This window comes from Pecten maximus, chromosome 7 (assembly GCF_902652985.1).
Source record: "Pecten maximus chromosome 7, xPecMax1.1, whole genome shotgun sequence".
NCBI classification, from domain to species: Eukaryota; Metazoa; Mollusca; class Bivalvia; order Pectinida; family Pectinidae; genus Pecten; species Pecten maximus.
In genome coordinates, this window is record NC_047021.1 from 9,948,638 (window position 1) to 9,966,307 (window position 17,670).

The 17,670-nt window shown below is 36.0% G+C and overlaps 1 protein-coding gene across 1 annotated transcript; it reads left to right on the forward strand.

Annotated features, from left to right (window-relative positions):
• Positions 1 to 47: 47 nt before the first annotated feature.
• On the forward strand, positions 48 to 9,580 carry LOC117331553. Its single transcript, XM_033890311.1, has 4 exons — positions 48 to 179; positions 4,953 to 5,152; positions 5,504 to 5,567; positions 7,751 to 9,580. Exons 2-4 carry the CDS (start codon positions 4,992 to 4,994, stop codon positions 8,351 to 8,353), a joined length of 828 nt encoding a protein of 275 aa, XP_033746202.1. The 5' UTR covers positions 48 to 179; positions 4,953 to 4,991; the 3' UTR covers positions 8,354 to 9,580.
• The last annotated feature ends 8,090 nt before the right edge of the window (positions 9,581 to 17,670 follow it).

The following is a 17,670-nucleotide window of genomic DNA, read 5'->3' on the forward strand; positions in this document are numbered from 1 at the left end:
TTGTATTCCGTCCTCAGGTAAACACTTGAGACCCGGAATTTCTTCCATTTCCGTGTGGTGTTACCTGTTGGGACCATATATTATCTGTCGTATCTAATTACCTTTAGGACCGACTGGACTTCGATAACAACCGGCACGATCAGTCGGGGGAACATGGATGGGCATTGGCAGTGGTGAAGGTGAGTGGGTCAGGCAGTGAGAGTCTTGTTTGATATATTCGTTAGTTTAAAAACATACACCTCGGTATTGAGACCACCTCGTTATTAAGACCACTTTGACCCGGACCCCCAGGTGGTCTTAATAGTGAGGTTTTACTGTATATATATATATATTACTGTAAATACATGGACATGTAACGTTAGATAGCTCATCCTCATAGTTAACAAAATATCGAGAAAAGACACTTCATGGCTACAGTAACGTCACCATTTGTCATACGGTCTTTATCAACATAATAATTTAGTCTTGATTGTAACATGCATTTTCATTGACATACACGTTTGTAACGTCACTTTTGATTGGCTGATACAGCGGCGTAATAATTTCTAAGATAAAAAAAATCCATCAATAAAAGTGAATGTCCGCAGTGAAATTTGTATAGTAAATAGATTATAAGGATTAACTTAATATGTCATGTTATGGAGCCATAATACAGGAAACAGGAGTGTTCAAATTGTTATCCCATCATAACCTTCTTTAGAGTACTCTGATTTCGTGTTTGATCTCACTAACACAAACTGTTTTAATCAATTTTCTGCAAAACTTTCCTTTAGGACATTTTGGTTGATTTTTTTTATAAATGTTTGAATTTGTTGCATTCGTCTCTTAAGTTCCATTAATTGAATTTCATGTGGCCAAAAGATCCCCATTTCTTTAAGTGGGATAGACATGAATAAACATTTGTAAATACTATGAAATCATTTCAATGGAGGCAATGCTATTATGTAACATGTTAAAATCCTTGTAAATCCCATGATATTTAGATGTAAACTTTATAATACAATTCAACAAAGAAAACACTGTGTATTAATTTTTACGAACGATAATTGACACGTACGATAGAAAAATGATAAATTAAATGCAGAACAAACTATATAGGTGCATGATTTCAGTCAATCTTTTAATACACTTCAACATCGGTGCAATATAAAACAATAAACAATAAATGGCGAAGAACACTAATTCCCTAAATATTAGAATATCCTATCTCAAATAGTAGAGTTGGCCAGTATATCTGAGTGTAAACCACAGGATAGGTCACCAAAAACAGCGGAACATTCTTTCTCGCATACTTCACAGGGTGCTCCAATGGTTGTCAGGGATGGAATAAATCGATCTTATACAGGGTATGAAAGGACAGCTGGCATGCGCCATGACGCCACTCACAATACAGTAACGTCGTCATTTTATGCTGCATAACCGCGTTTCAAATTGGTACCATCATCGATTTAGACGCACATTCCATGGGACATTGGTCATGACTTGATGAAAAGGCTTCACAACTCCTTCTTATTTGGTTCTTGCTGAAGTTATTTGAGAAAAAGGATCAAATATGGACCTGCAACGTGGACAAGGATATCTCAACCTTCGTGTAAGAGCCTGGCTGGCCAAACAAGCCAAACGCTTACACACGAGATTAGATATCACTTTCTATGGTACAGGCCCATGGCCGAGTATTTTATTAATCTCAAATAAAAGAACTGTTCAGTGTAAATCATAGTAAACAAGACCACGGGATACGTCACCAAGGAAGCCGGCATTGAATACAAAGCATTGTGATCTATTTTGTCCGACCAGTGATAACTGTTGAGATAAAATTCCAAAAGTAAGTTGGCTTTAAGGAAATGATAAAACAAAATAATATTTCGGTATGAAACATCTAAAATGCTAATTACCCGAAATTTAAATCTCCCTTTTTTGTAAAATAATCCCTGAATTTTATAGCACTTGACTTTTTGTAGCATAAGGTACATGTGTACTTCTGTAACAAGTTCAATACTAAGGTTTTATAGTTACAGGATTCAGGCGTACTAATATATATGTAAGCAAAATCACTTTAAACGTTTGATGTCACGAAAATGGACAATTTCAAGTTGTAATTCTGGATTGTGGGTTCTTTCGAAACGTTATCGATCAGAGTTTAAAATGAAAAGCTTCGGGAAAATCGATAAAGTCATTATATTCAAATCCATGCAGGTTTTATTTGTGTTAAGGAGATTCACTCGGAAGAAATATTCGTTTTGGTTATCAGGGCAGAAAGATCAGCGGTATCAAGTCTATCAAACTGATACACATCAAATGGCCAGTCATTTCCCGGAAACATAAAACACAATTAATTTCATATCATGTCAATGCATAAAACGGGTTATAACATACTATTGGAACTCCTTAAGACCGTAAAACCACAACAAATATAGAAAGGATGGTCAGGCAATGTATTCAGGAAGTATATAATACATAACAGACAATTCGTGGTCCAAAAGTGTGGTTGTATCACTCTCTACATGTACAAAGTAATAAGAATTAAATCAACTTACTAGAATTGACTCAAACTTGTGCGGATAACTAATTCAAGTTGATTATGAAAGGGCTTACCTATAGCTAATGGGATTAGCTAAGGCTGAATTATGCTTTCAGGTTAACACTTTTTGAGATAACCCAGTGTTATTAGATGTAGCTAGAAGTTTTGGGATAAACAAAGCGTTTAGGGGTATAGCTAAAATTATTGGGGTCAACAAAAGCTATTGAGAGTAGCTTTAATTATTGGCATATACATATAAAGTATTATCAGCGAAGGAGATCGTGATTAAACGTATTTAGTTATAATGGATATTAGGATGGAGGCTATATATATTAATAAGGGATATTGAGATGAAGGTCTTTGTGTTAACTAGGAATATTGAGATGAAGGTCTATATATTAACAGGAGTATCAAGATAAAGGTTTATATATTATATGAAGGTTTATATATTATATGAAGGTTTATATATCATATGAAGGTTTATATATTAACAGGAGTATCAAGATAAAGGTTTATATATTATATGAAGGTTTATATATTATATGAAGGTTTATATATTATATGAAGGTTTATATATTATATACGGGTTAATATATTATATACAGTTTATATATTATATAATAGATAACGGTTAGAGATGATATAAGTCATACCTGGTGCCATATCCATCTCATATTCGATGTAGATTGTTTTTACAACTAAGCATTCGGAAATAAAAATGGGCTCAATTACTATGGTAAAAGGTTTAAAATGAAATACATGACGACATGGCATTCGTTAATTGACAACCTCGTTTATTGATTCGTATTGGCTTTTTGAGAGGTTTATCACGAATTTAGTTATACATCTGTATTATAGGTACTTTCAATTCCATATATCGATGAAATGGTAGTAGATTTCTATGAAACTCAATGCCCTATTTATCTGGAGATTTTGTAGGATCCAAAAGACTTCGACATAACGGGATTCTCCTTTATCTCGATGACCAATCACATGTAGATTAGTATGTTGATGTTAGAGTAACTGTTTACACCATTATTGTCCATCTCTGGCCAGGAGGCGGTAGAGTGACCTGGGTATCATACTATAATACCACCATTACTGATGTCTTTATATCCCTATCCCGTCATATCATTACCATATATACCGAACTATCTCATCAATACGGCACGGTTAATGTCTTAGTGGGAATGTACCGACACTCAAACTAGGCGAGACCAGGCCAGTACGTGGTACAACGGCCCATTAACTCTTTTCAAGGGGTAACAGGGAAATGTTTATTTGATAAATATTGGATAGACTAGGTGTAGTTTGTAATGAAGTTATCCTAGGGCAGTTAGTACAAGTATTGTTGTCAGTAAGATAGGTACAGGACCAAATGGCTGTAATGACACAGACTTACCATACACCATACATGGAAATAATCTCAAAAATGATAACACATGTCTCGCAGTTAAATGTTCACAGATTTACAAAATGGTGGTTATAGGGTATGTTTATCATTACTTGTCCATAGATTTACAGAATATCGGAAATAAAATCTTTTTCAACATCATTTGTCCATAAATGTACAAATTGCATTTATAGGACAGATTTATCATTATCTATCTATAGATTTATATTATATCGTTATAAAATCTGTTTTAATATCATCTGTCCATATAGATTAACAAATTGATCTCCAAAGAGTATTATTATATAGCCTTTAGAATATATTCTATCTTCATTTTAGTTATGTTGAGAAATATGACACGTAAAAAGACAGGATGAAAAATCTACTTGTTTTTATCTTCCTTTATATTTACAGCTGGAGACACTTCTAAGTCACGTCACGTCACGGGCATGTCATGGACACGCCAAGCGCTATATTAATGTGGGGTCTAAATGTTTACTGAATGTATTATACAATTATTGACTTTTTTGGAGGTTTACATCGAACACAAAAGGCAATAACTGTATTGTAATATAGCCAACCAAAACAAATGAATAAAAACAAATCCCAAGGCTGCTGTCCAAATCATTATTGACTAAATGCAGACTGACTTTTGGCATTTAAATATGGCCAGAGAAAGTTTTGTTACGCCTGAAGCATTTTTCCGGATGTTTAACAAGTCATTTTTCCTCAATCATTTTGTAATTCTTTTTCGTTTATTGTAGCGAAACGTTGTTGGGGTATCTCGTCTGCTATATTGCAAGCAAAGTGATGCCGAACAATCGTTTGTTTCCATCATTCTGATTGCTTGTTGTCCAAAGTAATACGTTGCGTGATTTTATACTATAAATAGCACGCACAGGTTCGCAATGCCTGGGGAATTCTTGTTTAGAAAACGGAAAATCGGCGAATGAAAATTAAGGAAACACTCCAGCCATATTACAAAACTATATATTACCTATCATCAGTTTACGGTGCGTTTTCTATTCTTTTCAAAAGGTGCTGTAAACAGGAAGTATTGCAATAGCTTCAATAAATATGGCGACTTCGACGTCACAACCGGATGACGTCAACTGTCCTGACGATTCTAAGGACGGTTTGGTTGCTGGGTTAGTCATCTGTGTCGTCCTACTAGTAGCTGTGACTGGAATCCTGGTGTTCTTTATTGCCAAACACAAGGGTTGGATAAAAACGGGCAGGTAACCAAAAGCTGGTTTACAATTGTCAATCTGAGAACTCCATCATAGCATTACAATACTATATCTATAACGTGTACCAAAGTTTTGTCTAACAGTAAAAACACCCCCGTCTGTTAATATGTTACTTGAAAATAGGAAGAAAAATAAACATACCAAAGCAGTACTCTAATTTCTAACAAATACAAATAAGCCCAGATTTATGGTATCACTTTGTGGACTGCTACACATGTTATATACCGCTTGTTCGTTTTAAAATAATCATGTGTATTTCAAAACTGACCCGCTCGTGTTGATTGAATTAAAAACAGATGTCATCATTAATTTTGAATTATTTTTCAAATTGATTTTTAGATTGAATTTCAAAATCCCAAAACTTAGAAGAACAGGACAAACCAACGAAAGGGGAAATTGTGAGGTAAGATGTTTTATCTGCCCCGGTCCTTGGTCCTTTGTTTTTTGTACATCGTAGTTCCATGGTTCTTTGTCAATTAACCCCTTTGTTTCGTGTAACCTCATTACGTACCCGTTTCACGTAGTTCCATGTTGTTCTGTTAGTTATATTTGGTGCTGTTTCTTTCACATAATTCATTGAGCTCTTTGGAGTTACCTCAGTCACAAAGTTAGTGGTACTCTTGTGAGTTACCTCAGTCACAAAGTTAGTGGTACTCTTGTGAGTTACCTCTGTCACAAAGTTAGTGGTACTCTTGTGAGTTACCTCAGTCACAAAGTTAGTGGTACTCTTTTCGGTTACCTCTGTCACAAAGTTCGTGGTATTCTTTTGAGTTACCTCTGTCACAAAGTTAGTGGTACTCTTGTGAGTTACCTCTGTCACAAAGTTAGTGGTACTCTTGTGAGTTACCTCTGTCACAAAGTTAGTGGTACTCTTGTGAGTTACCTCTGTCACAAAGTTAGTGGTACTCTTGTGAGTTACCTCAGTCACAAAGTTAGTGGTACTCTTTTGAGTTACCTCTGTCACAAAGTTAGTGGTACTCTTGTGAGTTACCTCTGTCACAAAGTTAGTGGTACTCTTGTGAGTTACCTCTGTCACAAAGTTAGTGGTACTCTTTTCGGTTACCTCTGTCACAAAGTTAGTGGTACTCTTTTCGGTTACCTCTGTCACAAAGTTAGTGGTACTCTTGTGAGTTACCTCTGTCACAAAGTTAGTGGTACTCTTTTGAGTTACCTCTGTCACAAAGTTAGTGGTACTCTTGTGAGTTACCTCTGTCACAAAGTTAGTGGTACTCTTTTCGGTTACCTCTGTCACAAAGTTAGTGGTACTCTTTTCGGTTACCTCAGTCACAAAGTTCATGATATTCTTTTGAGTTACCTCAGTCACAAAGTTCATGGTACTCTTTTGAGTTACCTCTGTCACAAAGTTCGTGGTACTCTTTTGAGTTACCTCAGTCACAAAGTTAGTGGTTCTCTTTTCGGTTACCTCTGTCACAAAGTCCATGATATTCTTTTGAGTTACCTCTGTCACAAAGTTCATGGTACTCTTGTGAGTTACCTCAGTCACAAAGTTAGTGGTACTCTTGTGAGTTACCTCTGTCACAAAGTTAGTGGTACTCTTGTGAGTTACCTCTGTCACAAAGTTCGTGGTACTCTTGTGAGTTACCTCTGTCACAAAGTTAGTGGTACTCTTTTGAGTTACCTCAGTCACAAAGTTAGTGGTACTCTTTTCGGTTACCTCTGTCACAAAGTTCATGATATTCTTTTGAGTTACCTGTCACAAAGTTAGTGGTACTCTTGTGAGTTACCTCTGTCACAAAGTTAGTGGTACTCTTGTGAGTTACCTCAGTCACAAAGTTAGTGGTACTCTTTTCGGTTACCTCTGTCACAAAGTTCATGATATTCTTTTGAGTTACCTCTGTCACAAAGTTCATGGTACTCTTTTGAGTTACCTCTGTCACAAAGTTCGTGGTATTCTTTTGAGTTACCTCTGTCACAAAGCTAATGGTAGTCTTTTGAGTTACCTGTCACAAAGTTAGTGGTACTATTTTGAGTTACCTGTCACAAAGTTCGTGGTAGTCTTTTGAGTTACCTCAGTCACAAAGTTCGTGGTACTCTTGTGAGTTACCTGTCACAAAGTTCGTGGTACTCTTGTGAGTTACCTCTGTCACAAAGTTCATGGTACTCTTGTGAGTTACCTCTGTCACAAAGTTCGTGGTAGTCTTTTGAGTTACCTCAGTCACAAAGTTCGTGGTACTCTTGTGAGTTACCTCTGTCACAAAGTTCGTGGTACTCTTGTGAGTTACCTCTGTCACAAAGTTAGTGGTACTCATTTGAGTTACCTGTCACAAAGTTCATGGTACTCTTTTGAGTTACCTGTCACAAAGTTCATGGTACTCTTTTGAGTTACCTCTGTCACAAAGTTAGTGGTACTCTTTTGAGTTACCCATGTCAGAGAGTTTCATGGTGTTCTTTGAATTAATACCAACACAGAGACAAGTTGTTAGTGTATTTGAAATAGTTAAGTTATATATAGCGCATTGTAATATATCCTAGTCGTTAGTGATAATGTAAAAACGGTTTCAAGTTTGTAACACATCTTAAAACATGCACTTTTAGAACAATGTATACACATATCTTCTATTTCAGTCATCAACATATCAAGAAAGAGTATCACCAAAAGATTTGAAATCTAAAACAACTGGAAATATGTCGTACGATATGTGTCTACCTACAAATACTGGCACCGGAACCAGAAGTGAAAATATAAAGAACGACGAACATGATCAGTCAGCCGGAACGCGGATATCGACAGTGAGCGGGAGGTCTTATCTGGAACTTATTGTTGAACCAGACAATTCACCAATGTATGAAAATGTCGAGAACACAAACCTGATGAGAAATAAAACTGGTGATGATCACAAATTAAATGTTTCCAATGAGCGTCAGAGCGATATATACATTAATTTTGGAAGTGACGTCAGTGATGATAAAAATGGTGGAAGCTTAGAGGAACAGGAAGGTGAAGAGTGTGATCAGATTTATACTAATGTTGAGATTTCTGAAGAAAACCTAAGTAGACATGGCAACAGCAATTCAGACGAAATTACTGGTGAAGGTGGAGAAAATTATTTTGTTTTGGAAAAAACAGATAGCGTTCAAGATGAATCGTATCTACCAAATGCCAAAAACCAATTCGAAATTTCAGAAAACTATTTTGTGCTAGAGCCGCAGAATGAGAGCGATGATTAATGAAACTTTCTCTCAGACAGGAAGCTGTGAATATCAAATATTCAAATGCGACCAATCGTAGTAAAGGTCATCTGACTTTTGACGTCACACGAAAGGTTCCACCCATTCATGATGTAACGTGACCCAACAGACTTGTGTGACAAGATATTGGTTGGTTTTAGTCCACCATTTATTTCATATTCAGTATTGTTTTTGGTTTAACTCCGAGAACATACTAGATATTATTCATTATTTAGAAATAGAATTACGACATTTTTATTGTGTTTTCTTTGAATTAAATTTCAATGTTAGCACTGTTCTATGAATCTAGTGAATCTAACAATGTTCTATTACACACTATAAGTGTTTCAACATGCATTGTGGTAAAATTTTACTTAACATAAATATATGTAGAGAACTCGAACTACAGTGTCTGTTGTATACCCAGTATAACTAAATTGAGTGGCCCGTTGCTAACCTTCTCGGTGCCACTGCCTCAGATTTGGTCATTAGTTAACTATGAGGAAGACATACCGGAGCCAGTTCCTATTATCTACTTACGTTCAGCATTTTGGGAGTGTGTAATTACTGGTTTACCGATTGGCAATATGTAGTCGGATGTGATGTCCTGCTTGGTGTCTTCGGTAGTATGTTTCAGTGAGGTAGCACTATAAAGTCAGCATTAGTTAAGCGCTATTACAAGTATACAACAATAATATGCATGTGTTTACACTTTGAATTGACAGTTACCGTTACAACAATATAACGTCATTTCAACGATTGCTCCCTGCCACGATCTCACGTTAAGGGGTTGGAGACGAGGATAGTCGCTGATCGAAATGTGTTCGTTTCCCAATGAATGTAAATTCTTGATCATATTCGGCTGCTGCATCAGACAATGTCTTCCATAGATTTAATTTCAATGGATGCTCAATACACTGCACACCGTGTACTTATGTACCGAGGATAATTTAGGATATCACAGTAACGATAGTGTTCTCGTCTGGTTGCGAGACCACACACTGATGTGTAACAGTCTCATTCACCGATAATGTCGGGATATCTCTCTCCGTACCCACCTTAATTAGCCAGTGACGGTGTTATACTTATCATTGCTGTATGTTATGATGATGTTAAATTAAGTTTACACATACAAGGCAGGCCCAGAGGAAAGTGACTCGTTAGAGGTAATAGGACGTACAAACAATTATTCTATATAATAGCAATAATATTTCACCTTGACATGCACGTGATGTGTTTTTTTCGTTATTATATATTTCTTAATAATGCATTTTTTTTTTTTTTTTGTAACTCAGTTATGGCGTTTCAAATTCGAGATAATTTACGACAAAATCATAATAATTTCATTGTGATTGTACCAAATCATTTTAATTCTTTATTATTTACACACACAAATCAGCATACCTTTCACCTAAGGAGAAGCAACTCTGTAATTCATGAAGGTATTATAAGGGAAGTAACTCGTATCAGCCTAACGACCAGAAAAAAAGAAAGGATAAAACTGATAAGGTACATTTTACAACATGTATAAAATATGTAGTCATATTTATAACTTCCTGTTCGGCTCAGCTCCTTCACATTCTGGCTATAATTGAACATGAGTCACCGAGATCACTTAGAGCAATATCTATTTATTAATTTATGATTCTTTATCAGGCGACGGAATCAGATGACATATGTCTGAGCACACTAAGGAAAACCCAACAAAGCTCTCCATTAATAATCCGACTCCACAAGTATTGTCAAGTACAGCACATGGGCAGATAACAACCATTAGTCGGACGGTCGTAATAAAAACAACAAATTACCCAGGAATAAAAACAAATGCAAATTAAAACGAACTAATTAAATTATCCTATTGTCCGTTTTCAACCGTGTGAAGCGTTCAAAACATATCCCTACTTTACATAGTGTTAAATCTTTCTTTTCCGGTATCATGGATATGAGGAAATGCTATAAATAAGAGAAAACAGAAAGAAAAAAGAAAAAAACAAGTTTTAAAGTCGCAGATGACAACACACACCAAAATGGAAAGCTAATAATCCTTTCCAAACCATCACAAAAAAGGCAAAGATAATCCCTTGGGTGCCGTGACGTAATTCCTTGGGTACCGTGACGTTATCCCTTGGGTACTGTGACGTAATCCCTTGGGTACTGTGACGTAATCCCTTGGGTACCGTGACGTAATTCCTTGGGTACCGTGACGTTATCCCTTGGGTACCTTGACGTTATCCCTTGGGTACTGTGACGTAATCCCTTGGGTACTGTGACGTAATCCCTTGGGTACCGTGACGTAATCCCTTGGGTACTGTGACGTAATCCCTTGAGTACCGTGACGTTATCCCTTGGGTATCGTGACGTAATCCCTTGAGTACCGTGACGTTATCCCTTGGGTACCGTGACGTTATCCTTTGGGTACCGTGACGTTATCCCTTGGGTACCGTGACGTAATCCCTTGAGTACCGTGACGTTATCCCTTGGGTACCGTGACGTTATCCTTTGGGTACCGTGACGTTATCCCTTGGGTACCGTGACGTTATCCCTTGGGTACTGTGACGTAATCCCTTGGGTACCGTGACGTTATCCCTTGGGTACCGTGACGTTATCCTTTGGGTACTGTGACGTAATCCCTTTGTTACTGTGACGTTATTCCTTGGGTACTGTGACGTAATCCCTTTGTTACTGTGACGTAATTCCTTGGGTACTGTGACGTTTTAAGGTAAACGAGCTACTGTAGATACATAAAACGCTGGCTTTTCCGTGTGAAATTTAACCATTTGTATAATATTAATACTTACTAGAAAACTATTTTTGAGTAGAAATGAAGTTAGACCGGTAATTTTAACAAGAAGCGCGCACTTAAAGTTAGCGCACGTGATATTAATATTTTGCTAAATATCAGACCATTAATATATATAATTCTTCTGTATAAAAACAAGTTTACACCTGTACCAGATCTGTGCTGTTTTATAACTGTGCAAATCGATTAAATTCTTTGTCCCACCACGGCCCAACTTTTATCATCCTGGCCATAACTCTATATCACCGTCTGTGTTTATGATATTTTAAATAACCCTTTGATCTGACCGTCAGCGTTTGACAATAGAGAATTAGTACTCGGTCTTCACGTTGCTATTCCGAGTTTTGAGAAGTTCACATTGAGACTCTGTGTTGAGTACATACATTTACCCCTCTCGTTCCGGTGTCTTCCCACTCAGCCAACATATCCTATTTTAACACTGGGGGTAGGAACAATAGATAACAATAGGCACTAATTACAGGTAAGTTATAGCCTGTTTTGGAGAAGCAATTGATTCTCAGGTTACCTGTGTTACCTGTATTATCTGTGCTACATGCTGTTAACAGTTTGTATATAATGTATACTAAATATATATATCAAATACTTTTATATAATTAAAAAATATTAAAATAGAATAACTCAAATTTTCATAACTTAGTGAAAATAATTCATTTTTCTATATCTTTCATTGTTACAAATTTCACACTTTATCATAATTATTATGTTTTATAAATAAAACAGAAAATACATTTGTTCAATTTTAACCTTTACATTGAAAGGTCACATTATCAATAAGTTTAAGTCAACGTTATCTGTTTCATTGTGATATATAACAGGTATATATAATCAGAAACTTGTATATTTAAGAGAAAACAATTAAAAACAAAACACTTTAAACGACATTTTAATAGTTTAAATAAAACAAATCATGTATGATAATGAAACTGATTGAATAATAAAGCACAAATCAGTATAATCCTAGAAATCACGGATAAAGTTCACAATATCATCAAAGTCAATTAATCATATCGGTGGTTCTCATATATGCAGTCTTCACATACGAAATTATTCACGTAAAAAATAGTTCAATCTTATTATTACAAAGAAATGCTAGTCTATATATAATTGTCACTTCCTTTAACACAAGTATATGGTAATCATAGCCCTGGCAAGTTCAAGTTACTTTATAAAATTGAATGTTAAAATACACTTGTATATAATGTTTAGAATACACAAGTTCAATTTCTCAAAGTATATCATAATCACTTAGGTCCCTTATGAAACTGAATGTTAATGTTCAGGAAACACAAGTATATGATACACGGGTATATAATTAGCAATATCCTGGATTTAATACTCCAAGTGGACAAGATGTGAAGCTGCATCAGCATATGCTGTCACATCCATCGTGTTGTTTCGTAGTCTCATCTTGAGAGTCTGGAGTCTCGATTCCAGTTGGCGATATTTCCTCTTCTTTGCACATGGTTTACCTCCAGCTTGATACTCTACAATTCTCCAAGAAATCAACCCTAATCTGGGCATTTCGCCATTGCAATCTATAACCATTTTCAGGAACGTCAAGTACAGTAGTACCTGTACTTGTTCCTTACCTGTTCCCAGTGGTTGTTGTAATGCACGACGAAGAAACACGCCGATGAATGTTGAACGAAGAAAACTCCACAAGACTGATTAACTCCAATTAAATATCGTGTTTTCTTTATTTCGAAATAAATGTCAACGACAGCAGAATAACGTCAATGCAATCAAATGATAGGTACAAAAAAGTCACAGAATAACGTCAATGTAATCAAATGATAGGTACAAAAATGGCAAGGAACGGGGGTCACTTAAAAAAGTAAAAATATATTCATGTATGTTAGGGATCGTATTCATGTAAACATAATACTAGAAGTCTTATAACCACAATATCAGAGGGCTAATAACCACGATATTAGGGGGCTATTAACCACGATATTAGGGGGACTAATAACCACAATATCAGGGGGCTATTAACCACGATATTAGGGGACTAATAACCACAATATTACGGGGACTATTAACCACAATACTACGGGGACTATTAACCACAATATTACGGGGACTAATAACCACAATATTACGGGGACTATTAACCACAATATTGCGGGGACTAATAACCACAATATTCCGGGGACTATTAACCACAATATTACGGGGACTATTAACCACAATATTACGGGGACTAATAACTACAATATTACGGGGACTAATAACCACAATATTACGGGGACTAATAACCACAATATTACGGGGACTATTAACCACAATATTGCGGGGACTAATAACCACAATATTCCGGGGACTATTAACCACAATATTACGGGGACTAATAACCACAATATTACGGGGACTAATAACCACAATATTACGGGGACTAATAACCACAATATTACGGGGACTAATAACCACAATATTACGGGGACTAATAACCACAATATCAGGGGGCTAATAACCACGATATTACGGGGGCTAATAACCACAATATTACGGGGACTAATAACCACAATATTACGGGGACTAATAACCACAATATTACGGGGACTAATAACCACAATATTACGGGGACTAATAACCACAATATCAGGGGGCTAATAACCACGATATTAGGGGGAATAATAACCACAATATTACGGGGACTAATAACCACAATATTATGGGGACTAATAACCACAATATTCCGGGGACTAATAACTACAATATTACGGGGACTAATAACTACAATATTACGGGGACTAATAACTACAATATTACGGGGACTAATAACCACAATATTACGGGACTAATAACCACAATATCACGGGGACTAATAACCACAATATTACGGGGACTAATAACCACAATATTACGGGGACTAATAACTACAATATTACGGGGACTAATAACCACAATATTAGGGAGGACTAATAACCACGATATTAGGGATATATTGATCACACTCTGTATCATAAGTTCAGTATATTAGGGCACTATATCCACCAGATGTGTGTTTTTAATCAGGTCCGTATACGGACGGTATTGACCGAATGTGTGTGTGTACGGATTTATGTTTATGTCAATATTCCTGACAAATTACAGTTGAGTGTTCAATAAAGGCAATTCGGTATTGAAAACAAGCATATCTAGTGCGTGGTATCAGTTCTAGGTGACGTGGAGTCCACATGTTTAACTTTCCCCGTGTTTACTGAGGGATTCCCAGAAATTATCACGATAGTCCTTCAATATTGGAGATGTAAATATTACTTCGTAAGCAAAGAAATCAACAAATGCACAGAGTAAAGTAATCAAGTAGCCTTAATGTACAACTCACGGCTAGAGACAGGATAAACAGCTAGTACATGACAACAGACGACTCGCGGGTATAACATATCATAATAAACACTTTTAAATATTTAACAACCCCTAGTCAATAGACTGTTCGTGTATGCCTACACTTTTGTGCGTCTGGTATTTTGTATGTGTATGCATCATTGATTTTTGCATGAACATCATAAAACCTATTATTGTGTCTCTAATATCTGCATTCGGATTCATAGGTTTTAATACGTCAGCTTTCATTTGCTTACAATTTCACACATACATGTACATTGTACAAAAACTTATTCGATTTCAGGTTGAAAGAATTTTGCTTGTTTCTACATGACACGCTGAACGGCAGAGAAAATGGTTATTCTGACCTTACTAACCATGGTGGTTGAAGACTGACGTCATTTAACGCCATGGTTAAACGTTAACACAAATCGAAGAACATTAGTGTTATTTAATTAGAAAACGCGAAACACGTAATCGTCCGGTCATACAATTATTATCATAATTAGCGCCCTTTTATTATTATTCTGTTGATAACCTCCAATATGAGGATTGTATAAACAGAACAAACACAATATGACAATAATCACTTAAATGCGTATAGTTATTTTAAAGAGCTTCATACTATAGTGACCAATATGTTTAAAACAACACAATAGTCATCCAAAATAAATCACTATAACGACTTACATTATGTAGTCCCTCTAACACACTATTACGACTTACATTATGTATTCCCTCTAACACACTATTACGACTTACATTATGTAGTCCCTCTAACAAACTATTGACTTACATTATGTAGTCCCTCTAACACACTATTACGACTTACATTGTGTAGTCCCTCTAACACACTATTACGACTTACATTATGTAGTCCCTCTAACACACTATTACGACTTACATTATGTAGTCCCTCTAACACACTATTGACTTACATTATGTAGCCCATCTAACACACTATTACGACTTACATTATGTAGTCCCTCTAACACACTATTACGACTTACATTGTGTAGTCTCTCTAACACACTATTACGACTTACATTATGTAGTCCCTCTAACACACCATTACGACTTACATTATGTAGTCCCTCTAACACACTATTGACCTACATTATGTAGTCCCTCTAACACACTATTACGACTTACATTATGTAGTCCCTCTAACACACTATTACGACTTACATTGTGTAGTCCCTCTAACACACTATTATGACTTACATTATGTAGTCCCTCTAACACACTATTATGACCTACATTATGTAGCCCCTCTAACACACTATTACGACTTACATTATGTAGTCCCTCTAACACACTATTACGACTTACATTATGTAGTCCCTCTAACACACTATTACGACTTACATTATGTAGTCCCTCTAACACACTATTACGACTTACATTATGTAGTCCCTCTAACACACTATTACGACTTACATTATGTAGTCCCTCTAACACACTATTACGACTTACATTATGTAGTCCCTCTAACACACCATTACGACTTACATTATGTAGTCCCTCTAACACACTATTACGACTTACATTATGTAGTCCCTCTAACACACTATTACGACTTACATTATGTAGTCCCTCTAACACACTATTACGACTTACATTATGTAGTCCCTCTAACACACTATTACGACTTACATTATGTAGTCCCTCTAACACACTATTACGACTTACATTATGTAGTCCCTCTAACACACTATTACGACTTACATTATGTAGTCCCTCTAACACACTATTACGACTTACATTATGTAGTCCCTCTAACACACTATTACGACTTACATTATGTAGTCCCTCTAACACACTATTATGACTTACATTATGTAGTCCCTCTAACACACTATTATGACTACATTATGTAGCCCTCTAACACACTATTACGACTTACATTATGTAGTCCCTCTAACACACTATTACGACTTACATTATGTAGTCCCTCTAACACACTATTACGACTTACATTATGTAGTCCCTCTAACACACTATTACGACTTACATTATGTAGTCCCTCTAACACACTATTACGACTTACATTATGTAGTCTCTCTAACACACTATTACGACTTACATTATGTAGTCCCTCTAACACACTATTACGACTTACATTATGTAGTCCCTCTAACACACTATTACGACTTACATTATGTAGTCCCTCTAACACACCATTACGACTTACATTATGTAGTCCCTCTAACACACTATTACGACTTACATTATGTAGTCCCTCTAACACACCATTACGACTTACATTATGTAGTCCCTCTAACACACTATTACGACTTACATTGTGTTGTCCCTCTAACACACTAGTACGACTTACATTATGTAGTCCCTCTAACACACTATTACGACTTACATTATGTAGTCCCTCTAACACACTATTACGACTTACATTATGTAGTCCCTCTAACACACTATTACGACTTACATTATGTAGTCCCTCTAACACACCATTACGACTTACATTATGTAGTCCCTCTAACACACTATTACGACTTACATTGTGTTGTCCCTCTAACACACTAGTACGACTTACATTATGTAGTCCCTCTAACACACCATTACGACCTACATTGTGTTGTCCCTCTAACACACTATTACGACTTATATCATGTAGTCCCTCTAACACACTATTACGACTTACATCATGTTGTCCCTCTAACACACTATTATGACCTACATTGTGTTGTCCCTCTAACACACTATTACGACTTATATCATGTAGTCCCTCTAACACACTATTACGACTTACATTATGTAGTCCCTCTAACACACTATTACGACTTACATTATGTAGTCCCTCTAACACACTATTACGACTTACATTATGTAGTCCCTCTAACACACTATTACGACTTACATTATGTTGTCCCTCTAACACAGTAGTATGACCTACATTATGTAGTCCCTCTAACACACCATTACGACTTACATTATGTAGTCCCTCTAACACACTATTACGACTTACATTATGTAGTCCCTCTAACACACTATTACGACTTATATTCAATTGACACTTGCATAACGTAGTTCTCTTAATGAACGGATGTTCCACACCAACATCTTAATTATTGATATAAGCGAGTTATTTTACGTTTAAAGATATCGATATCGTAATAACTATAGTTATTACGATATCGTCATCAAGGGAGAT